Below are 26156 nucleotides of genomic sequence, written 5' to 3'. Positions count from 1 at the left end.
CACTTTATAGTTAACCATCTTCTTATTCACACAAATTCTATAGTTAACACTTATTTTGGAAAGATGAAAAAATTGTAAAAGCTTCCAGATGAAGTAATATTTTTATGAAAGGAAACAATTGTTAAATCAGGGAGAGCTGATGATGAATCTTCTTATCACAGTTATTAAGAAGAAGAAAAAGAAGAGGAAGATGATGATAACGAAGAAAAAGACGATGTTTTTTTTATTTATTTGTAATTAGTTTGTACTACTGATGTCGTTTGAAATTTTTATAAAAAAATGATTTATATTTTAGCAAAATTTGTTTGATTTGAAAGGTCGTCCATAAACCACGTAATCTTTTCCAGTGACTAGGATGCCCAGTTGCGTTGCTTGTGGTAACAGATCATTCTATTTAGAAAAGTAAGGTAAAAAGTGCCAAAAAACTATCAAAAACTGAATCACGTGCTCTATTAACGGCCCCAAAGAAGAATGGATACCAGATTCGTGTTCAGCACCCCAAAATTATGTCAATATCATGTTTTTGTCGCATTTTCGACACTTATTTTGCTTGGTCAGCCTTTGTATAAAGTCGTCCCACTGTGCAGTGAGACGGTCCGCCGGTTGGTCACTGTGGAAAGCTGCGGTCGAATGAGTCGTCTGCTGAACTAAAATCAACTACTGCACTGCAGGTTCAACAAGACTCTCCATTGTTCAAAAGTATAAAAATGAGCATCACAAAATCACAATTTTCCGCATTTTGGTGGACGCATTGCTGATTTTCCAATCGATTGCTCTAAGAATTAACCCATTCTCGGCGGAGAGAAATCAAATTTTACCTCGAAAAATGACATTCACACTGTTATTACTCAGCAACTACATGTACAATTGACACTAACTGTGTTGCGTATTGTAAAATTATAAAACAGTATATTTTAAACAAATCGTCAAGATCAAAGATTGACGGAGAAATTAGATAATTATTATTTTTGGCTTGGAACTGTACTTTTCATTACTCCCACCGGTGCCATCTGGTGGGCGACTCTTTCCAAATTACAAATGGAAATTTTTGGAGCCTGGATGATGGCGGAAAAATAATTCCTTCCCTAAAAGTTTAGTCTAAAAGTTATGCTTGAAATTATGATTTATGCAAAGGTAACGAAAAAACATTGAATAGTTCATTGATGTTTCGTGATACTGGTATGCAAAAGCTTATAATGATACTAAAGTTCATACTGGAAAAACATGAAAGATTATAGCGTTTTAATCGTTCCTGTGAATTTTGGTGCCTCTTCTAGCCAAGTCGAAAGAGCGTAAAATCTCCAGAGACTTAAATGAAGGCGAAAAAAAATTACCGTGGAGGTAATAGCAAAATAAAACTCAATACGTCTGTGTAAAACATCCTATGAAATAATATCGAGTTTCAGAACAAAATTAAAATTTGCTCAAAAATATCATATGCAGAGCAATTCGATCTATGGAATAAAACTCTTTGAATAGAATCGCACGAATATTTGCAAGTTTTTGCATCCATTGATTTTGGAGTGAATAATTTGATTGTATTGAATTTACCAGTCGATTTTGATTTTTTCCCAAAACTATTCAAAAACAAGACTGATATAATCAAGAGGTTTGATAGCTTACCCAAACAAGAATTTCTCAACGTTCAGAACAACTTCGAGCTGCAGAAAAAAACCCCGCAATGAAAAATACTACGAAAAATAAAACGGAAGCACTCCTACGCTCCAGATAGCCTGCTCGGGCAGCCCTTGTTTACTCTTCCATGACAGGTCCTCCCAGCCGCGCTCGGCAGCAGCAGCCACTCACGACGATCACTTGAAACATCCATTAAGATGACACAAACCTGTACTTGCCAAACCTGAACGACAACCCGTCCATCTGCGGAAGCATTAGGAAGCGATGCGTACGGAAAAGATTCGTCAATCGACAAAACAACTGCGCTCTGTCGAAGCCTGTGGAAGAAAAATCCGGAATCGTCAAAATGGAATTAATCCTTCCGCTCTGGCTGCCTGCACCCGGATCGGGGTTTTCATTTATTCCGACCAGGCAGACAGGGCATCAACGTAAACATTTTCATTTTTTGTGCTGCGTATTTCGGGACGATTTTTCCTCCGAGATGCTGCTGTCTTCTTCTCGTCTGCTTTTTTATCGGCCTGGCAAGCGCTCCATCGAGGCTAGGCTAGCTTTCCCTACTGGCAGCGACGGCAGATTTTCATTTCGAGAGGAATAATGATTTCTCTGAAGCATAAAACATGGAACACTCAGTGGAAGCAGTTTGACCAATTTCGGCTACAGGAGGACAAAGAATCATGGTGGAATGGAAAGTGGGACTACAATGAACGAATGAAGCAAGGATCACCGGTGCCTATGGTATTCAGGGTTGCATTTGGCTCCCGTTATGTGTATTCACAAAAGGGAGGTAAACTGTATTTATCCCAGTACAACCCTGCATTTGCAACAAACGTGTTTGGGAAAAATGAAATCGTGATAACGCTTCGCGTTGTGGTCCCCGGGAGTACACTGCCAGCAAAGCTCACTCGAACAAGGAGTCGAATCGAAGTAGATCTTCATTGTACCGAGGGTTTGGTTCTTTTTTCCATTTTGCTAGAGGGTTGCTCGGGCACAACTCATGCTAAGCTGGAAAAATGCGTACGATAAGACCATAGCAGAGACCTACTTTGAAAAAAATCCACACGTTCAATTTTGCGTCGATGTTTGGCAAGATATTCGGTCCAATGGAAATTTTCCAGCGAACCCCCCACCCAGTAGCGTTGCTACCGATTCGTTTGTATGAGTTTTCCTCTAGGAAAAGGACAGCCATTCAACAACTAGGGCAAGTGTGCACGACGAGGGAATGATGAAATGCTACCGCGAGTACCGTGCAAAGTTCGGAGAAAAAATCGATTCCATTCGGTTCGCCGCATCCTACATCATCTTTTACAGGCTGCCTACCAGCGTCCGGTTCCAGTAGCGCAGGCGATTGAGCATCCGGTCCACTTGCCGTCCAACCGACTGACCAACCGGACGGCGATTCCCGAGGGGCCGGGAATCGATGTTTGACTTTACAATTGACAGTGATAGGACGCGAGCAAGGTAAACTGCTAGAAGTGGGTCTTTTTTGTTGGGTTTTGTTTTTGCGCTGTCCTTCTGTAATATTTTTGGATGGCTCTTTTCGCCGATGGGAGTGATCTTAAGGTAGATTCATCGAAGATGCAACATGACTTCGGTTGTGGGAAATTTTGTTATTTCATTTCAATCATTCACTGGTACTTTAATGTTTTTGGTACTTAGGGATTTTGTAAACCTCCTAATGCAGGAATCTTTAATGTACAGATAACGCAAAAAGGGAAACAATGTAATTATGAACATTTCGATATGTATGCTCTAGTATACAAAATCGTTTGTATCACAAACATTCAAACACGACTAGATTTCCAGAATCGGATTACCGCAGGTTTCCGCCAAATGGAAGAATGATGAGAGAAAAACACGGCAGCATATTTTCTCGCTGGAAAAACTCAAAGCGGACAGCCGATTTTCCATACTCGTATGAGTATGCACATAACAAGCGGGCCGAATTGTTCTGACTTGCTATCCATGGTGCCTCCGAGCGATCCAGCCGTATAATATTCGATAAATTTTCACATCAAAGGAAAATATCGCATCTCACCAACAGTGACGTACGCCGCCTTCCGCATTGTTGTGAACTCGTTTATCAATAAGACTGAAACCAAGCTTTTTCGTGGTTAGAGAGCACACGCGCATCGAACAAAACAAAGACCGCTCGCAAAGCATACCAACGCTACTTATCGAAAATTTTGTCTAAGAGTCTCAATCTCGAAAAACATCGCCATTCAGATACCTTCTGCTTAGGCACGGAGCACAACAGATATCTTTCGTTCCACAACCTATTTACAAGTTTCATATCGAAATCATTTCATTTTGCCTATATTGAAGGCAGCTGCCATCAGTGCCTGTGCCTACCCAAAGTCGTGAGAGTACTTTCAAGCGACAATCTATTTACCCCTTTTCGTGCACAAAACAGAGATGAAGTCTTTCGCCCGATGGTGTTTGTTCGATGCCTGACTGTCTCCCGATTGGCCAGCCAGGGAAAAGGAAGACCTGCGTGTATTAGGTATTAGCTTTCCGCAATCCACCTGCCATCTCCACTTCTGCCCAATACTTTCCTGCCTGCCTTGTCTGTCAGCCTGCCAGGCTGCAAGCTCAATGTGTGCCAGAGCCCAGCTCTTCAAAGAGTCTTATTTATTCGAACGTTATTGAATTTATGTGTATTCTCAGGCTCGAACGCAAAGGCTCACCTCCTCCCATCGTGCATAAAAACCACGCACCGGAAACTGAAACTGACGGCTCCACCATGGAAGGTGGCCGATGCGATGCGACGCGACGGTTACGAGTTTTATGAAAGTGAAAGCGAGATCCTGCCAAGTTGGGCTGGCTGATCACATCGCTAGCCGTGAGGAAAGGGTTACAGCGGGTGCGGCACTGCTGCAGATATGGAAAATGAACGCTGCAAACAAGGGTGACGGGGTGGTTCGGATGGCGTGCAAGGATGGAGTGGAAGTTTGAATTGTTTGTTGTTTTCCCTACATTTTCCCATGTATAAAATAATTATGTATAACGGATCTGCGTCTGTTCGAGCTTCGGCACCAGGCCACACCGTACCACCAGCAGCAACGCCGGGTTGACTGATAGCACACTGTCAGAGAGAAAAGTGGGTCTCGCAGCCTGCCAGTGTGGCGAGTATCGGTAGGGTGGGCAACCTAATGCGCATTTCATGAATTCTCTGTTGAAACTTTCAATAGCAACCGAAAGGGAAAGGATATTGAAGCGATGAAAACTTTCTCCTGTATCGGTTCAGATATTTTTCTCAAATTACGTCAGAGATATGCGGAAGGGACCGACTATGGATGGAAATAGAACATGTATCGACACTGGATGAGGTCGGCTGATACCTTGAGCTTTAAACGGTGCTGAAAAACTAGCTTAAGTAGTTTGAGTTAAGTGAAAAAAAAACATTTTATCACCTATACTAAGTAATGAAGGAAATACTTTCTGAATTTTGTGCTTTTCGTTTCCAGTTTCCTCTTTTTTTTACCAGACCTTAAAATTTCATCGCTTGTTTATAATTTTATTTTTCGCATGCTCTGCCTCTGTGAGTTTTCTGTGAATCTCGCCAAATGAAAACTAAATTCTCTCTTAAGGTAGCATATATTCGCTGTATATTTTTTACTCTATTTCAACAGTTCAGAGCTTGTTCAGCTTTGAATGATTTTGATATTCACCGCTCTTTCTAGGTGCGTAACTAAGTACTCGCTGTTTTGTTTATACCTTTAAATCAAACAAAGTGTTGCTGTAACTTTGTCCCATCTCGAATGGTATTACGACAAAGGGGTTCAATTTTGAGGCTATCCACGAATCAAGCTATTTCTTGATGTATTCATATGAGCAGAACTGCTGAACAGCCAGACCATGTGCCATCAAACGGAACAAGTAATAATCGGACGGCGCAATATCTAAGAAATATGGCGTATGAGGTATGACTTCTCATTTGAGCATATATTTAAGTATTAACGACTTTGGCAAAATGAGCTCGAGCGTTGTCATGCAATAGAATCACTTTTTCGGTTCTCTGCTTGCGTTGTGGCCGTTTTTCGTGCAGTGCTCGCTATCGCGTCAATTGATGTGGTGACCGTTCTCTAGTTATGATTTCGTTTCGGTTTAATAGCTCATAATAAATAACACCGACCTGGTTCCACCAAATTCATATCATAACTTTCGCAGAGTGTATATTCGGCGGAGCGGATGACGAAGAAGCAACACCGAGCGGTCTCCATGCCTTTCTTTTCTTTCAATTGCTGTAATGAATCCGTTTTTCTAATCGTCACGTTGCGATGAAAACCATTCCTTTTATGTCGCTGGAGCAGTTGTTATGGCGAAAAAACGACGTTCAAAGTCCCTTAGCTTCAAATCATAAGACAACCAATTACCTTATTTTCAAATCAATCCTAAAACTTCCAACCGCTTGGAAATGTCTTGGCGGGTAGCTTGCTATAATGAAGCAAGCTGTTCCTGCGTTTGACATGGATCATCATGCAGTAATTTCTCCAATTCTGCGTCTCCAAATATTTTTGCCTTCCTTCACGAGGACAGTGACCAACATCGAAATTACCGTCTTTAAAGCGGTGAAATGAATCACGGCACGTAGATTCACTTAGAGCAGCATTTCCGTGAATATTTTTTAACTCTCGATGCGCTTCAGCCACCGTTATCTTTGAATGAAATGAGGAACATTTCCACACACGTATCGCACGCTAGCCTGTAGGGCTAATAGCGGTTAAGAGAATTCGTTATCGAGATTGCTTTTGGCACATTTTGCATGTGTAGGATAGGTAGTCTTAGTGGACACATTTACAGGGTGTTTAATAAGCTCGATGACAACCTTTCATCGTTGTGTAGGTGCATTCTGTGTATTGGTATTGTTGCCAGCTTTAATCTCATATAACCGGCTAACCGACGCACATGGTGTCGACTTGCTGACATTCGTTGTTTGTTTACCGCGCACGATGAAAGAGTACCGCGGCGTCGTAGTGAAGTTGTTTGCGGCACTCCGGTCAGGAGTTCATGTTTTCTGCTGAGAATTCTTTTTCTTGCATCAGCCGCACAATGGCGAAAATGATCAGCTGTGGGTCCCGACGTTGCACAGTGGTTTAAAACGCGAAAAACGTTAGCCTTTTGAGTATGAAAATGCCATTTAAACGCTAAAGTGTTTTCGACAAAGTTTTTGTAGATCTTAAGAGGCATTTGATGCAAATAAATTTTTGATGAATTCACCTTATAGTGAGATAAAAGATTTATTTTTTTTGCTTATCAAATTAAAACGAAGTCTTCACCAAAGTCGTAGACAATTTTATGTAGAAAAACTTTGCTGAAGACACTTTGGTTCTACCTCTTGAAAATCGACCACATATAGGTAGTTTTATGCACAGACATTCTTGAAGTTTCTAAAAATCGAAAAATACTAAATAACTTTTTCTGATGTGCTTTTAGAGGCCTATTATGTCCTAGATATTTTTTCATATTTAAAAAGTACATCATTCTGCAGAAAAAATCTTGGGCAAATTTTCAAATTTTTCATAGGGTTTAGGACATTTTAGATACAAAAATGCACTTTTTCAAAATGAAATTTCTCTAAAAGCTGCATAAACAACAGTCTTCGCTCGAAATATGATGATTAGTACTAGCTTTTCCAGGTGGTTTCACTAGTTTCTTGCAGTCTCCTAAAGACTTGGGCGTGGGTGAAAAAATTAGTTTTTTTTGGTTTTTCGGCGTTTTTTCATGTTTTTTCTTCAAAGATGTACAGAATTGAAACGATTTTTGATTTTTAATTGAAAAGTACGAAAAGCATTAATATTTGAGGAACCGTACATCATTTGGAAACTAAAGATACAAAAAAAAATTTTTTTTTTTCGAAAGAAATTGTACAGCATAAAGGAGGTGTGCTCCAAGTTAATATGTCGTAAAGATTCTCAGTGAACACCGATTCAATAGAAATTAATTCAGGAAAGAATATCTTGTACACTAAGATCGCTCTCAACGCAGTTTTTTCTACGCGGATTTACGCAGATTCTGGAATTTATGCGGTTTTCCGCGGATTCTGGAATTTACGGGTTTTTTTTCTACGCGGATTCCGAAATTGACGCGGTTTTATTTACCCGGATCCCGAACTTTACGCGGTTTTTTTACGCGGGTTCTGGAATTTACGGTTTATTTTCCACGCGGTTCGTATTCCTCGCGTAAAAAGCGACTGTTTTCATTTTTTGATTCATTTTTAAAGTGTTTTCGAACTTATTGAACCTCCTGTAGATATGTCAAAACTTTTTTCTGGCGCCATCTATTGACAAAAGGCGAGAACTTAGTTGAACACGTAATATTTCTGTACTTGTTATATTTTCAGTCAGTATACATCTACTTACCTAATTATTTGATTTTCCGTTTTTTTTTTCGATGTTAACTGCGTTTCTTCTTTCAAAACGCGATTTTTAGTTTCTTATATTGAATTTTCCGTATTTGGAATGAAATTTAAATTTTCAATTTGTTTCCAGTTTTTCTTCATATCACTATTTATTAATGCCTCATAAATTTATTTCTTTTGTCGGTTTTTGTTACCTTTGAATTTTACTTATTTTAATATGTATGTAGGGTATAGGGCCTAACTTCGTTTTTTTTTGTTATCTATATTTTCTTCAATCTGTGTTTCCATTACTTTTTCTTGTCATTAACTACTGATTCATGCTCCTTCTTAATGTTAGTTTTATGTTTGTTATGTTCTCCGTGTATTTAAAAACACTGGTCAAACTGGAAAAAATTAAAGATTATAGCTTTTTAAACATACCTGTGAATTTGGAATTAGAGAATCAAATGAATTTTCCCGTAAACATAACGTTGAAGCGACGAACCTGGCGAGCAATTACTTTGTAATACTTAGACGTAAGATGATGCATTTCTCCACTGGCTAGAGGCACCAAATTTCACAGAAATGGTTAAAAAGCTATAATCTGTCTAGGACAGCTATTTTAAGCTATAGGGCAGCATTTTTTCGCTTTTGTCGACCAGCGTTATTGAGTCATACCTATTGAGCCTCCCCAGCTGGTCTCGAGGTACGATGCTGGTCTAACAAGCCAGTTGTCGTAGGTTCGAGTCTCGGCTCGGGAGAGACTGTTAGTGTCAGTAGGATCGTAGCGCTAGCCCCGCAATTGTCCTGTACACTCAACAGATGGCTGCGAAGTCTGTGTATAGTAAAATAGAAGGTCAAGTTCCGAATCGGAATGTAGCACCAAGGCTTTGCTTTGCTTTACTTTGTAATTGAGTCATATAATTTCACCGGTAATTTGTTCTTTTCTCAATTATGAATGTTCTGTCAACGAATTATTTCTTGTTTCTGTGCTTTTCAGTTATAAGTTTCTGTGCCTATTTTGTTTCAAATTTACAATATTTTTTGTCTTCTTGTGACCTTTGTTTCCTGATTTCCTATTTCGTTCTGTGTTAGTCAACCACTATAGTTTTGCTAGTTTTTTTTTCAGATTTTCTTTCTTGATTTCGAAACTGTTAGGGTTGCAAACTGTTTCAGTTTTTTTTAGTTCGCAGTTTGTTTTATTTGTCTTTATTTCTATTTGTATTCTCAGTTTACTATTATATCGAATGATAACTAACATTTTGAAATTTTTGTGTGGATTACACTTACTTTACAGACAACACACTCAGAGGGGAATTAGAGTATGTATATGTAGGCTCTCTGTTTCTCTTTTTTTAGGCCAGTATTTTTTGTTTTGTTTATGCATGCTCAGTTCTGTTCAAAATGGCGTTGAAACAAGAAGCATTGCGCAAGCGTATTGTACAGTTCTAACTGAAATGCACATAAATCTCGGGAAAAAGGTCAAAGTAGACCATTTTGAAGGAAAAAATCTTCCTATTTCGACTGTGTTTAATTTTCTGCAAGCCACAACAACAATTCCCAAGAAATATTGTGGAAGAGTGACCAAAGTCATAGAAAAAAAGGACATCATTTCTCTTGTCTAAATAATGATTCAAGCCCAGTGGCTTAGGTACCAAACAAGATCTGTATCAGAACGCATGTTTGATGAAAATGTTGGTTCCATTTCTTCAAAAACAACATGACCGTATAAGGTATGTTTTTGAGCCAGATAAAGCATCATCAAATTACGATAAAACAATCGAATGTTCCTGAACAACAACTTGACATCATTTGTATTTAAAAACGCAACTCAACGAATCATTGAATTACGTTCCATTGGATACATAAATAACTTGAAAGCAACGAACTGCAAAGAGTTAATTGGTAGAGTCAAGAGATGCATTCGAAAAGTTGACGTGAAGGCTGTACACCACCTTTCTTTCTAGTATCAGATCGACGAAGAGCTGTTTACGCATCCTTATAAGAACTAATTATCCTTTGATATATTTTTTCTGTGATATATTTTTTTGGTTTGCATATTCTTTTTTCCAGGGATTTGAACTTCTTGATTTTCCTTTCGTTGTATTTCCTGTTAAACTCTGTTTATCATGTGTTTTGTGAGTTCTCTTTGTTTTCGTTGATTTACTACCCACACTCGTGGTTCTTATTTTTCCTTAAGTTATGTGAGCTTTCTGTTTTATTTTATTTATACATTTCGTTTTTTGATATTTTCATCTTTTTTGTTTCTGTAATATTGTGTGTGTTTTTTTTTCTGCTGAATACTTCTCGTGTTTTATATTTCTCCTGTTTTGTGCCGTACGTTTTTGTATGCAGTGTTTCTTTTTGTTTTGTTTGGTCTCTGTATATCATCTTTTCTTTATTTCATTTATTGCCGGAAATTCAATATTTTCAGCATATTTCTTTTTTTTTTTTTTGAAAAGGGGGTTTGTGAGTTGCTTAGGTATTTATAATAACTGTTAGTAAATAATAGTTTTGTGTGGCCAGACACAAATGGTGGCTTTTAATCATTATTAGAAATTTGAATTTAGGTTGTTAGGATTTTTTTACTTTCGCAATAAGGATTCATTATTTGCAGGGATTTAAATTTGCTTGTTAGAAAAATATTTCAATATTCCCTGTATCCTTCATTGGTGATTTTCATGTTTGCCGTGTTTTCTGTTTTTTTTTTTTTGTTCGTATTGGTGTCAGTAATATAGTTGATAGATCTTATCCAAAGACACACCGGGTTTTTATTGATTTCAAAACAGCGTTCGATTCAGTTAAAAGAAATGCATGATAGAGGATTACGTAAAACATAATTTTACAACGGAGTTCCCGGAGAGTTGTATCACAGTGCTTCTAGGCTTTGTGGACGATGGCCTGCAGTCCTATAAATACCTTAGAAACGGATGGGAGGAGCTACTAATAGTGAAAGACCAGAACCAGGCTAAATTACTAATTTACAGAACCAAAACTAAATTACGATTTTTTTGTAAATTATTAATTTGTTTATTTGATCGGCCACTAGCACATTCCAAGGCTATCGGGCCGATTTTTTTTTTGTAAATTGGATCTTACTAAGCTTTGCAGTGTAATATGTCATTTTCATGTCATATGATAACAAGCCTGAGGTATTATGATATTTTGAAAGCGAGTTTGTGCCTATATATTTATATGGTATATCCGTGATATGTTGATAAGTTACTCCCCAAATCTCATTTGCCCTCGTTTTGGATGCAAATCACTCAGCTTACATAATCTTCTTCACTCACTATTATCGTCAGCTCAAATTGGCTCGCAAAAACTTATAGAGAAGAAGCATTCATCTACACACACACATACCAACACAGCCGCCTGCTAGCCAAAAGATGGTGAACTTCAGGACTTACCTCACCGCGAACCGCCGATGCTAATGTAGCAACAACGCAGAAAATGCCCTCTTCGGCAGAAGGGAACCCGAGGCTGCACAGTTAAACTGTAAAGTGACGAAAAGTGTGGGCCTAACGCACAACAGCGACAGCAGCCGGGCGTAAAACTTTACTAATTTATTTCTCAAGTGCACACGCAGGAGATGAAAAAAGGCATCGGCATCATCAATTCAGAGAAACCAGAACAGGGAACCCCGTGCCGTTGTGAAAGACGGAGGAGCATTTCCTCTTGGACTGATAAAAGTGAAATCACCCCCACAGCACACCGCACCGCGCTTCATTCTGCTTCGCTGTTGGGGAAATCCTCATGAATACGCATTTTGAACTAGAAGCTTTTTTGATGCTGCAAAACAGGATGCTATCTTAGATGGGTGTGAGTAGCGGACGGGAATGTTGATGGGTGGGAAATTTAGGTGAAAAGTTTCTGACAGAACACCAACAGCCAGGAGACAGGCTGTTGGGCCTCGTCACCGTCCTTCCGAAAGGAGATCCGAACTAGAACTGTAGAGTTTGCAGAATAGCGTAATGTAGGTAGAAGTTTTTCGTTTGAAAAATTTTCAGCTTAATTTTTAAATAGATTTTTCAGATGCCTCTGATGAAGATGGAAAATTTTAAAATGGCACGCGTTACTTGCGAAATTGAATCGAGTGGGAGGAGGGGAGTCAAGTCGGGCGAGGCTCATTGATGAGAGGTAAAATCTACTGAGGGATTGGTTGGATTAAAACTTGAATTCAATTTAGAAAATTAAACCCCACAGAAGAACGCTGATCGGTGACACGGTAATATGGAGGCTTTTAGTCGGTTAGGGTGTCTCTCCGGCTGCTAGAGTGTGTAACTATTGGCGTCGGCACAAACACTCTTTGACAATATCAATGTTATGAAACACTGCCGAAGATGAATGTGGTTTCGAAAAACCTCTCTGATTGTTAGCACTAAGTGTAATTGTGTAAGCAGCCGTAAGCTTTATTTTATTTCGCAAGAATGATTAAAAGGATTTTTCAATCAACCCCAAAAAAACTGCCGTGAAGTCAGAGCACGGTCAGAGCAAAACTTTCTCATTCATTTGGTTGATTCCGAATAACAAAAACATCACCAAAATGAAAACCGTTTCACAGTGCCACGACCATCGACCAGTTACTCTCAAGATTTATCCAAACGAAATCGCTGAAATTGCTCAAATTTCCAACATTTTTGGCAGATCTTCCGAATGGGCGGAAATAATCGAACGGTTGGCGTCTCTTTCCGGCGTGTGCAACGCTACCCTGCATCGCATCCGGGATTCCTTCTAAGCGATAAATTTCACCTTCCTCGGCTGAATCATTGTAGCAGAAAATTGTTTTCAATTTCGCCATGCCTGATTTTTCTCTTCTTAGCTGTACGGCATCTGGCAACGACGAAGCAGAGCAGATCATCACAAGCCCAAGAAGGACATAATTCGTGATATCGGAAAATATTTTCCGCAAACCATTAGAAGAAGCTCGCGCACCAAACTGCGCTGAGAATATTTATACCTTATATTTCCACTTCCAACCGCTTCTCCCTTGCGCAAAAAGGGAAGACGATAGCAGGCCAAAATCCGGAAATAATTTTTCCCTGATGTAGGCCAGCGAGCGTCCTCCGGCAATCAATTCCAAATCAACTCCAAATGGGTGATGCTGGTATGCTCTGTCGAGGCGTAGGCTTCTTCTTCCAATTGCTGTTTTATTGCATTCCGGCTTGATTTGAAACGAACATAAATTTCGGTTAGCCTTTGTAGGCTAAAGAAGAAAATACAACAAATCACTAACTCCAGAATACACATAACTACGATTTCTTCAAACATCATCAACATTCAGGTTAGCAATTTAAGCATCCGGTCAGGGGGAGGAAGAGAGTAAAAAAAACGTTTGCGAAAAAAAAATCCAGCCATTTCTCTTAATTTTCATAACACACATTTTATCGCAGTCCTGTCACGTCACACTGACGACGACCAGCACAGCCACTGACCGGTTCGGTGTCCAGTTCGGGTCGGCACACACATTATTAAATTTTAATCCTTTCGGCTCAATTATACGAGGTGGTTGCTTGCCAGCCGCCTGCATGACAACGAGGCGACGAGTGCCGCACTGTCAGACAGCGGACAGAAAATACGGCAGCCGATCTCACTCCGCGCAAACCGTTTCCGGCGTGCTTTAACCGAAGGCAGAGTTGTACTTTAATGTGAGAAACTGATGTGGAGTTTCGACTACTATTGAATTATCTGGCCAATAACTCCAGTATTAGTTAATTCGATCAATTGAATCAGAACAAATGAAATAATTTACTTGGAACTAACGATTCCGACCCCCTGCAGTACGCCTCTGTCATTCGTTTTCACACCCGGAAGAACGAGCGCGGAAAAATAATTTCCGCGCGATTGTCAACACAGAAGCGTTACTCCCGTCCAAAACGAACTTGCGTACAGAAACTTCAACGACCAAACCAGCATCATCTGAATTTCAGAGAAAATAGACTTCGCCGCTCCAGTCTGCCGGGTGTCCGATCATCGGTCATAGCAAACCATTGTTTCGTCGCCACCAAACCTGCTTGGGGGGCCCCGGAAAGGGTGAAACCATATATGAAAATTCTTTTCAAACTGAACGTGGCGCGATGACAGTTAGCTCGGTATGTGCTTCCCTCTGTTTGCCGCACGCAATCGCCAGCGTAATAAATTTTTGAATAAATGTCTAATCCCATGGAAATCCTTCGCTAGATTTTTCTCTAACATTCAGTAATATGAAGTAATCGGTAGCGATGTGAGATTTAACTGCTCAACTCTAGCACTCCCCCTGTAGATCTAAAAAGGAATCAGTTCTTGCTCGAAAGCGGGTGTGTTTGTGGGTGCTCCACGCTACCCATCAAAGTCCGTCTGGGCCGGAAGCAGCATATCAATGCCGGTCGCAGACATCCTTAGTCCGCATACCTAACTTGACAGCCCACCAAGGGCCGGATATCGGCTCTGAGCGCTGCCGGATATCACTCATGGCGTTACTCCGCGCTGGCGAACAACAGAAGAATGATTTTTAAAGGTGTCCACAGTCCGTCAAGGAAAAACTTTTGCTACCGATATACAAACTCACCTCCGCAGACCAGTGTGACATCTGTCAGCGTTGCTGAATCGAACAGGTTGGAAAAGGCCGCCGCCAGGTTCGACGAATAATTGCTCCATTTCAGGCAGTACTGCTGCTGATCCATTGTGACTGACGGCTGGTGTGGGTTCGGCGTGGCGTTTTCGAATGGTGCTTCTGCTTCTGCTACTGTTGACAGGCTGTCACAGGCGACAAACTGTGTTGGATTCTGCAGGGCAAACGAAAAGAAAAGATCACAAATTAATAAAAAAGCGTGAAAAAGTGCTAGTCAGTTGTTTAGAACTGTTTGAATAAAAAACCGAAGGGAGCCCATGCAATACATTTACTAAATGTGGAGTTGCCTCAGTTTTCTAGGAAATTTATCTTTATATCTTGGTCTGAGTAGCAGGCAAAAACAGAGTCCCTCTAATTATTTTTATGACGTTTGTAATGCATAGCAGTAACGATACATAATCTTCTCTTAGATTTCTAAATCGATTTCGAGTATCAAAAAAAAATAAAATTCTCGTTAAAAATAATATAAAGTAGTGAAATATCGTCATTTCATGAGTCACTTCAACTTTCTGATAATTTTAAATGTTATTTAAAAGAATCCAATGTGAATGTTGAAACTCACTACAAAGTCACAAAAAGCATCTCAATATATACAAAAAGTCAGAAAGACACTAAAACTCTAACTGGACCTAATATTAAAAAATATCATCTCAGAACAGACATCCAAAAATTTGAAAAATATGAACAAACCTAATTTAATCCACCTAGCGGTCAGACCCAGCCTTTCTCATTCAAACTATTATTTGTAAAAATAGAATATATATTCACTCTTTAGGTTCTTGAATATTGATGTTGTAATCTATACATATAATAGGTTCTAAAATATTGATGTTGTAATCTATACATATAAAAATGCAGTCCGGTCTGTCTGCCTGTCTGTCTGATCCAAATAGGCTCGAAAATTACCGAGTCGATCGACGTGAAAATTTGTTTAGGGATTTTTGGTGCCAATAAAGATTCCTATGATAGTTTGAGACCCCTCCCTCTTCTGGAAGGGAGGGGTCCCATACAAATGAAACATAAATTTCTGCACTTATGAACTTATGAACAAACCAAGCACTTATGAACAAACCAAGCAAATTAAACCGAAATTGGCATGTGGATGGTTTAAGGGGTTACAAATATGTCCATAATAGTTGGACGCCACTCCCTTTTCTGGAAGGGAGGGGTTCCATACAAATGAAACACAAATTTCTGCACATCTCGAGAACTAACCGAGTAAATGGAACCAAATTTAGCATGTGGATGTTTTAAGAGGTAACAAATATGTTCCATAATCGACCTTAGGCAACATTTTAGATTGTAAGATGGCAACTTCCGGTTTCTGGAAATCAGCCAAAAATGGCCGATTTCCACCCAATTTAACATACGGATCTAGCATGATACACAGGAGCTGAAATCGACCACAGATACCATTTTGAATTCTAAGATGGCGACTTCCGGTATTGGGTGTTATTCGATCATTTTCGGCTGTTTCCCAGGAACATGTGATTCTAGTATATATATATAGAATTTAGGCGATGTACAGAAGCCAAAAGTCGAGGATGTTGTCATTTCGATAAAACCAATCATTTCAAACGATTTGTTATTCGACTTTGATCATATCATATGACCGATTCGTCGTGCATTTTCAGATTTTAAACACATCGCAAGGAATCAATGAATTTGGAACGTTCAATACTATACCACATTTAAAATATGTTGAGGCCACATATATCGATCAAAGCAGGTGTAGTTTTTAATATTTTAATTTCTTTTCTTTCCATAACTTTTGAGCCACATCAAATTGTAATGAAGCTTGTTATCTGTAAGGTTGAGAGATGACTCGTTCGTATGACACTAGTTATGCTCAAATAAGTCATGTAATCTTTGAGATAATAGACTTTCGTTGTTTTATTAACAATTTAATACATAACGGTTGCTTAAGTTCGATTATAATCAAATGAAAATAGGGCAGTCTAACTTTGAAACCACGTGTTCAATCATAATTCATCAGTTAACCTTAAACTAGCCCGCTCATCTAATAATAATATTGATCAAATCCGTTGTGTAGTTTCTGAGATAATGAAGTTTCGTGATTTTCACATTCCGGTACATTACAGACGAAGTTACAGTTCGATTACAGCAAAATTCAATAGGGTGTCATGAGGCAGCTAGACCTTTCATTTGACACTAATTTTGTGGAAATCAGGTCAGCCATCTCTGAGAAAAGTGAGTGAGTTCAAGTAGTCTTCGGAATATGTTCCTTTTCATAGCTGGATTTCACATTTTTAAACATAATAGGCAAAGTAATAGTCTGATTGCAAAACAAATCAAAAGGGTCTTATGGGGCAACTAGACCTTCCATTTGACATTGATTTTATGAAAATCGGTTCAGCCATCTCTGAAAAACATGAGTGAGATTAAGTAGTCACGTTTCTTGTCATAACTTTTGAACTACAAGTTCAATCTTCATGAAATTCAAAAGTTAAGGGTATTTTAGGTAGCCCGTTCACTTGAAACCTATTTTTTTCAAATCGGTTGTGTAGTTTTCGAGATAATGATGTTTCATGATTTTCACATTTTCATACATTACCTCTGAACCAAAAATCCGATTACAATGAAATTTAATAAGGTCTTATGGGACAACGAGACCTTTCATTTGCAATTAATTTCATGAAAATCGGTCCAGCCATCTCTGAGAAAAGTGAGTGAGAATAAAAATCTGCACATACACACACACACACATACAGAAAATGCTCAGCTCGTCGAGCTGAGTCGAGTGATATATGCCATTCGGCCCTTTGGAGCACTTTTTTACTTTCGGTTTTGCAAGTGATTGCTATACCTTTCTAGGAGAAAGGCAAAAAATATATAAAATATTCTGTTTTATTTTACTACCTGAAAGTTAGAAGGCGATTGGTTGAATGAGTGGAAAATACCAATTTTTTTGTGATGCAATTTGGTCCCGGACACTCTTTACCCAATCCAACGAATCTGCTTCAGAACAGTCCTGTCGAAGATTTCTGTATGATTTCATGTTCCTTTAGCTCACCCGTTAGCTAATAACTGCACTGGTTACCTCGCAAAAACTACTACGATAGATCATTACCATGTCCAATGTAAATGTTTCATCGCATAACGTTGATTTGCGAAATTCTTGCGATAAATCTTCTTCTTCTTTTTCTATATCTATAAAATAGATGATACCCAGCCCGCGTTGCTGCGCCTCTTAGTTTGTAACGACAATTATGTATTTCTGGAATGTGCCATAATTTCAAACATGTATTACCATGCAACAAAAACCTAAATTAATCCACCTAGCGGTCAGACTTATTATTTGTAAAAATAGATTTACATGAATGCTTAAATCCAATAAAAGTTTATCCACTCTTTGGGTTCTCAAATATTGATGTTGTAATTAAAGTATAAAATATGAAATTTGACGTAATGTTAGTACTTAAGAAATAGCGAAATAAAAGCAATGACTCTTAATTTCGAACAATTTAATCACGAGCGATGCCGGGAACGTTCAGATAGTACGATACCACATTTAAATCATGTTGAGGCCATATATATTGATCGAAGCAGGTAAAGTGTTGAATAGTCTTTGAATTTCTTTTCTTTCTAAAACTTTTAAACAGCATATCAAATTGTTAGGAAGTTTGTAATTTGTAAGTTTGAGAGATGACTCATTTGTATGACAAGTTATGTTCAAATAAGTCGTGTAATACTTGAGATAATAGACTTTCGTTGTTTTACAAATTAAAACATAACGCTTGCTTAAGTTTGGTTACAATCAAATGAAAAGGTAACGTATGGGGCAGCCAAACTTTGAAACCACGTGTTCAATCATAATTCATCAGTTAACCCTTTACTAGCTCGTTCATCTGATATCAATATTGTTCAAATCGGTTGTGTAGTTTCTAAGATAATGAAGTTTCGTGATTTTCACATTTCGATACATTACAGACGAAGTTACAGTCCGATTACTGCAAAATTCAATAGGGTGTCATGAGGTAGGTAGACCTTTTATTTGATACTAATTCTGTGGAAATCGGGTCAACCATCTCTGAGAAATATGAGTGAGTCCAAGTAAGTTGTCTTGGAATATGTTTCTTTTCATAGCTGGATTTCACATTTTTAAAAATAACAGGCGAAGTAATAATCCGTTTGTAAAAAAAATCATTACGGTCTTATGGGGCAACAAGACCTTTCATATGACACTAATTTTATAAAAATCGGGCCAGCCATCTCTGAGAAACATGAGTGCGATTAAATAGTCTCCAGAACACGTTTCTTTCCATAACTTCTGAACCACATGTTCAATCTTCATAAAATTCAAAAGTTAAGGGTTTTTAAGGTAGCCCGTTCATTTGAAACTAAATTTGATCAAATCAGATGTGTGGTTTCTGAGATATTGATGTTTCGTGATTTTTACACTTTGATACATAACCTCTAAACTAGAAATCAGATTACAATAAAATTCAATAGGGTCTTATAGGGCAACTAGACCTTTCATTTGCAATTAATTTCATTGAAATCTGTTCGGTCAGACCATCTCTGAGAATTGTGAGTGCGAAAAAAGGTGCACATACACACCCACACACAAACATATACACCTATACATGCTTATATGCAGAAAATGCTCGATTCATCTAACTGAGTCGAGTAGTATATGACATTCGGCCATTTGGATCACTTTTCTACCTTTTAATTAGCCAGTGATCGTTAGGAGGAAGTCAATATGTTTACTTTCATTATGTGATTTCACATTTTCATGAACAACGGACAAAGTTACAATCCGATTGCAATGAAATTCAATAGCAACCTATGAGGCAACTAGACCTTTAATTTGACACTAATTTTGTGAAAATCGGTTCAGCCATCTCTGAATTTAAACAACCTAAGGATAACTTTTCTTTACATAACTTTTGAACCATATGTTCAATCATTACGAAATTCAAAAGTTAAGGGTTCTGGAGACAGTCCGATCATTTGAAACCAATTTTATTAAAATCGGTTGTGTGGTTTCTGAGATATTGATGTTTCGTGATTTTTACATTTTGATACATAACCTCTTAACTAAAAATCCGATTACAATGAAATTCAATAGCAACCTATGGCGCAACTAGACCTTTCATTTGCAATCAATTTTATGAAAATAGGTCCAGCCATCTCTGAGAAAAGTGAGTGAGAAAAATAAGTTGCACATACATACACACACACACACACACACATACACACATACATACATACATACAGAAAATGCTCAGTTCGTCGAAGGGGTCGGCCATTGGGACCACTTTTATACCTTTGGTTTTTCCAGTGATTGCTATACCTTTCTAGGAGAAAGGCAAAAACATAAAGACAAGAAAAACGAAACTTCAACAAATCACACAAAACCTAAATTAATCCACCTAGCGGTCAGACTCAGCCTTTCTCAATCAAACTTATTATTTGTAAAAATAGATTCACATGAATGCTTAAATCCAGAAAGGTATATTTACTCTTTGGGTTCTAAAATATTGATGTTGTAATAAAAGTATAAAATATGAAATTTGACGTAATGTTAGTGCTTCAGAAATAGCGAAATATAAGAAATGACTCCTAATTTCGAACAATTTAATCACGAGCGATACCGGGAACGTTCAAATAGTAAGATACCACATTTAAATCATGTTGAGGCCATATATATTGATCAAAGCAGCTATAGTGTTGAATAGTCTTTGAATTTCTTTTCTTTACAAAACTTTTGAACAGTATATCAAATTTTTATGAAGTTTGTTATTTGTAAGTTTGAGAGATGACTCGTTTGTATGACACTTGTTATGTTCAAACAAGTCGTGTAATACTTAAGATAATAGACTTTCGTGTTTTACAAATTAAAACATAACGGTTGCTTAAGTTTGATTACAATCAAATGAAAAGGGAAAGTATGGGGGAGCCAAACTTTGAAACCACGTGTTCAATCATAATTCATCAGTATATCCCTCACTAGCCCGTTCATCTGATATCAATATTGTTCAGATCGGTTGTGTAGTTTCTAAGATAATGAAGTTTCGTGATTTTCACATTTCAATACATTACAGACGAAGTTACAGTCCGATTACAGCAAAATTCAATAGGGTGTTATGAGGCAGCTAGACCTTTCATTTGACACTAATTTTGTATAAATCGGTTCAACCATCTCTGAGAAATATGAGTGAGTTTATGTAGTCTTCGAAATATGTTCCATTTCATAGCTGGATTTCACATTTTTAAACATAACAGGAAAAGTAATAATCCGTTCGCAAAAAAAATCATTAGGGTCTTATGGGGCAACAAGACTTTCCATATGACACTGATGAGATTAAACAGTCTCCAGAACACGTTTCTTTCCATAACTTCTGAACCACATGTTCAATCTTCATAAAATTCAAAAGTTGAGGGTTTTTAGGTAGCCCGTTCATTTGAAACCAATTTTGTTCAATTCGGTTGTGTAGTTTCTGAGATATTGATGTTTCGTGATTTTTACATTTTGATACATAGCCTCTAAACTAGAAATCAGATTACAATAAAATTCAATAGGGTCTAAAAGGGCAACTAGACCTTTCATTTGCAATTGATGTCATTGAAAACGATTCAGCCATCTCTGAGAAAATCGAGTGAGATTGGGAGAGCGTTACACACACACACATGCAGAAAATGCTCAGCTCATCGAACTGAGTCGAGTGGTTTACGCAAGCTTAGGAGAATGACTGGAGAGCGACTGACGAATTTTCCTTCTCTTCACTCTAACAGCCTCATGCATGCGCTATTCATGAGAGCTCACATACAGCTACAGCTTAAACAAGGCAAAGAAACGGTGTTGTGTTGCGTACGACAGCTCATTCTTGCGCATGTATTTTGTTCGTTCGGACATGACAGCCTAGTTTGCTCATTTTGAGGATGTCCTGTTCCTGTTGACAGCCTGCTGATCGGCTGCGGCTGTCGTCGACTTGCATTTTTTCGTTTTTTCCTTTTTCACAGGCCGGTGGCATATTGAATACAAAGCAAACCATTTCCATTGTTGATATTATTCCCCACGTAAGAAAAAACGTGCTTCGCACCATCTCTCTATCATTCTTTCATCGGCCTTACTGTCGTGATCATAATCACCTGACATCCCGCTCGGACTCGTGTTGAAGGATGTCGGAAGATTATAGGCTGTCATTTACGACAGCTTGGAAATACCAACACACATATGAAGATGAAAAATAACAGTCCGTATGAGGTTGCATGTGTACTGTCGTCAGTTGCGGTCGAACTGTTCACCGAACGTGTGGGGAGCAGTGAGAGCTGTGCAATACAATGAGAACCGGATCAGTTGAAAATTTGCTGTCATTGTCTTGCAGTCATTTTTATAACACTGGGTATACGACATTCGGCCCTTTTGAGCACTTTTATACCTTTAGTTTTTGCAGTGATTGCTATACCTTTCTAGGAGAAAGGCAAAAAGTGAAAGGATAGAAATGACTTTTAATTTCAACTTCAATCCCGAGCAAGGCCGCAAACATTGAAATAGTACAATATTAAATTTAAATGATGTTGAGGCCACATATTTTGATCGAAGCTATAGTTTTAAACAGTCTGCGGGTTTCGTTTCTTTCTATAACTTTCAAACCACATGTTTAAACATTATGAAATTCATTGTTTAAGGGTTTGAAAGCCCATTTATTTGAATTCAACTATGTTCATAGCTTCTGAGATATAAGAGCGTTTTTCACATTCTGACGCAGCGCCAAAACTAAAAGTTTGATTACAATGAAATTTAATAGCAACCTAAGCGGCAAATAGACCCTTAATTTGACACCAAGATAGAAAAAATCGGTCAGACCATCTCCGAGAAAAGTGAATGCGAAAGAAAGTTGCACATACACACGTACACACCCACACACAAACACAAACACCTATGCATGCTTATATGCAGAAAATGCTCGATTCGTCGAACTGAGTTGAGTAGTATATGACATTCGGCCATTTCAATCATTTTTCTACCTTTTAATTAGCCAGTGATCGTTAGGAGAAAGTCAATATATTTACTTTCATTATGTGATTTCACATTTTTATGAACAACGGACAAAGTTACAATCCGATTGCAGTGAAATTCAATAGCAACCTATGGGGCAACTAGACCTTTCATTTGACACTAATTTTGTGAAAATCGGTTCAGCCATCACTGAGAAAAATGAGTGAGTTTAAACAACCTCAGGATAACTTTTCTTTACATAACTTTTAAACCATATGTTCAATCATAACGAAATTCAAAAGTTAAGGGTTCTGGGGACAGCCCAATCATTCGGAACCAATTTTATTGAAATCGGTTGTGCGGTTTATGAGATATTGATGTTTCATGATTTTTATATTTTGATACATAACCTCTAAAGGGGTCATCCACATACCACGTGGACAGCTTTGGGGTGGGGGGGTTGGCTAATGTCCACGGTCCATACAATTTTTTTAGAATTTATATGGACAGTTGTCCACGGAGGGGGAGGGGGGGGGGGTCAAAATCGTTAAAAATCTGTCCACGTGGTATGTGGATGGCCCCAAACTAAAAATCCGATTACAATGAAATTCAATAGCAACCTATGGCGCAACTAGACCTTTCATTTGCATTTAATTTTATGAAAATAGGTCCAGCCATCTCTGAGAAAAGTAAGTGAGAAAAAAAAGTTGCACATACACACACACACATACACACATACATACATACATACAGAAAATGCTCAGTTTGTCGAAAGTAGTCGAGTGGTATATGACATTCGGCCATTGGGACCACTTTAATACCTTCGGTTTTTCCAGTGATTGCTATACCTTTCTAGGAGAAAGGCAAAAATAATACTGATCAAAATAATCAGACACAAGCACAAAAATATAATCAAGATGGCCATGTTCAAAGTGATTAAAAAGGAAATTCCGTTGATATTAATCACGTCATTTTGCATACGTCAGTCCAACAAATACATTTCCATAATTATTACTTGTTGAATATATTAAAAATGAACACTGTTTAAAATAGAAAACTAGATTGTTCTAGTGAAGTAATATGATGTTGAAACTTGATTGGAAAATCATCGAAAAATAATCAAGATAAAGGTTATGGAAACAGAGCGGGGCCTAGTGTGGTTGGTAACGTCTCGCCAACCACGCTCGACGCCTGGGTTCGAATCCCACCGCCAACATAGGTGTCGATGGTTGTGAGGTGGCGTGATCCACTCACAACCAACTCAACTAGTCTAGATTCAATCTTAGCCGACACCGGGAGATTTTCTGAGGCGAAAAATCTCTGGGATCACGCCTTCCATCGCATGAGGAAGTAAAGCCGTTGGCGCCGGTCCGTTAATAAACGGGTCGTGAGTTAGGGTCCTGGGTGTGGAGTCGCCTCCCTGGGTGTCGTTGATTGGCCACAACAGTGGCGGAACTAGACCGACGGAAAATAAGCGAGAATAAAAAAAAAAAAAGGTGATGGAAACGAGAATAGTACACTAAATTCTTTTTTACGGGGGAATACCTAACGCGTGAAAAACCGCAAAGACACAAACCGCGTAAATTTTGAAATCTTGTTATAGTTTTTCGATCATTTCTGTTGAATACTTTCTAAAAAGAATCAAAAAGAGTGTCCGACTGCGAATCTAAAGGAAAATCAGGTAAAAATGCTAAATACTTCTGGTCGAATCAGTGAATTTTCAGTTATTGGCTTAATTAAATTCATCGAACAGTCTAAATAAAAACGATTTAAAAAGAAATAACCATTATAACATGCTGTGTGAAAAAGGACATGTTCAGCAATGCTGTGCAGTGCTGAGGTTTGCCGATTGGTTCGTCTGCTGTGCTAGAATCAGCTGCTGCTCTGCCGGTTGCGGGTCCTGCCTGATAAAAGTCAACCGTCCATCTGTTGCAGTAATCCATTATACAACGAAGACTCAATTTCTGCACGCTAATTTTTATACGTGACTACTGAGAGTTTCCGGTAAGGCTCACTTTTCGATAGTACAATAGTTAGCATCACAAAATTACAATGTTTCGCATAGAAAATTTACAATGTTTTGGTGGACGCATAGATAATTTTCCAATCGATTGCTGTAAGAATGAAGGAAATCCGATGGAAACTAAAGTTTTGAGTTTACAACGAATTTACTCCGAAACTGTACCTTCATGAATAACAATTGAGAAATGTCGAACCATGTTTTGAACGCAGAAATCGACCAATCAGAGCTAGAAACAATGCCAAATACCATCCAATGTGATTGTTTTTGGAACTATCCAGAGGCCGGAAATCCAGACACCGTTTTGAATTTCAAGATTGATAATTTAGGTTTTTGTAAAACACCTAAAAATGTCCAAACACCACCACGAGTAGGGGAAAACCGTATAGAATGCGCCTAAAGGTTAAGCCTGGCAGTTCTCATATGAAATAGTGCGCCATAATGACTTAAATATTTTAAAAACTTTGGAATTGTCTGTGGCTCTGTCAAACATGTAATTATTAATGAATTTTATATAATTTTTTATGATTAACTGACCTGCAAATAACACAAAAAACTGTGCTTCCTCTAACTCTCTAACTACGGAAGTTCATAATACTTTGAATATACCAATTTATTTCACTAACTTTCATCAATTTTGCCCCAAAAACAATTGAAAATAAATTGAGGAAGCTTACACTAACAAAGCATGAGCGGGGGCCTAGTGTGGTTGGTAACGTCTCCGCCAACCACGCTCGACGCCTGGGTTCGAATCCTACCGCCGACATAGGTGTCGATGGTTGTGAGGTGGCGTGATCCACTCACAACCAACCCAACTGGTCTAGATTCAATCCTAGCCGACACCGGGAGATTTTCTGAGGCGAAAAATCTCTGGGATCACGCCTTCCATCGCATGAGGAAGTAAAGCCGTTGGCGCCGGTCCGTTAATAAACGGGTCGTGAGTTAGGGTCCTGGGTGTGGAGTCGCCTCCCTGGGCGTCGGTGATTGGCCACAACAGTGGCGGAACTAGACCGACGGAAAATAAGAGAGAATAAAAAAAAAAAAAACTAACAAAGCACTGTAGAAAACTACTTGACATTTTTGCTTTTGCTTCTGAGACTTCAAGTGCTTCTCACTTCGCGTGCTGATTTCTGCTAAGGACATTTGAGCCTTCTGAGTTGGAGCATATTGGCCTTTTTTGTGGTTCGTCTTGGCCACTTACTTGTTTGGTAGTAATAATAATTTTTCTTAACAATAATAGTGAAATCGAGTATTTTAGAACAAGCTTCGTCAAAAATATACACCATACAAATCCTACAATCATTTTACATGTTCAAGGTCACTTAAAAATAATGAAAAACGCTGTAAATTGTGTAAATGTTCAACTGGTGCGTTTTATACAGTTCTCCCCTATTTGCACAATTTGGATGATGCCCAAAGTGACACAATTTTAAAATCCATGATAGAAACTTCCAGTTGATGGGAAACAGCTTAGAATGACACAATACCACAATGTTGTTCAGAGTCCGTAAATAGACTCCTGACGTTATTTCGAAGTTCAAGATGGCGATTTGCTGTATCTGGGAAACAGGCCGAACACCACCTA

The 26156-nt window shown here is 38.4% G+C and overlaps 1 protein-coding gene across 4 annotated transcripts in view; it reads right to left on the bottom strand.

Annotated features, from left to right (window-relative positions):
* Window positions 1-26156, bottom strand: part of LOC129727117 (zinc finger protein chinmo) — a 175244-nt gene that overhangs the window by 52447 nt on the left and 96641 nt on the right. For all 4 annotated transcript variants that reach the window (XM_055684594.1, XM_055684596.1, XM_055684593.1 and 1 more), the window contains one exon: window positions 14520-14736. In XM_055684594.1, the coding sequence (XP_055540569.1) occupies window positions 14520-14634 (115 nt within the window). In that variant the 5' untranslated portion in view covers window positions 14635-14736. The remainder of the gene's footprint in view (window positions 1-14519; window positions 14737-26156) is intronic.

This window comes from Wyeomyia smithii, chromosome 3, assembly GCF_029784165.1.
Source record: "Wyeomyia smithii strain HCP4-BCI-WySm-NY-G18 chromosome 3, ASM2978416v1, whole genome shotgun sequence".
Classification (NCBI taxonomy): Eukaryota; Metazoa; Arthropoda; class Insecta; order Diptera; family Culicidae; genus Wyeomyia; species Wyeomyia smithii.
The sequence above is the reverse complement of the archived record's forward strand: the minus strand, read 5'-3'. Positions and strand labels throughout refer to the sequence as shown.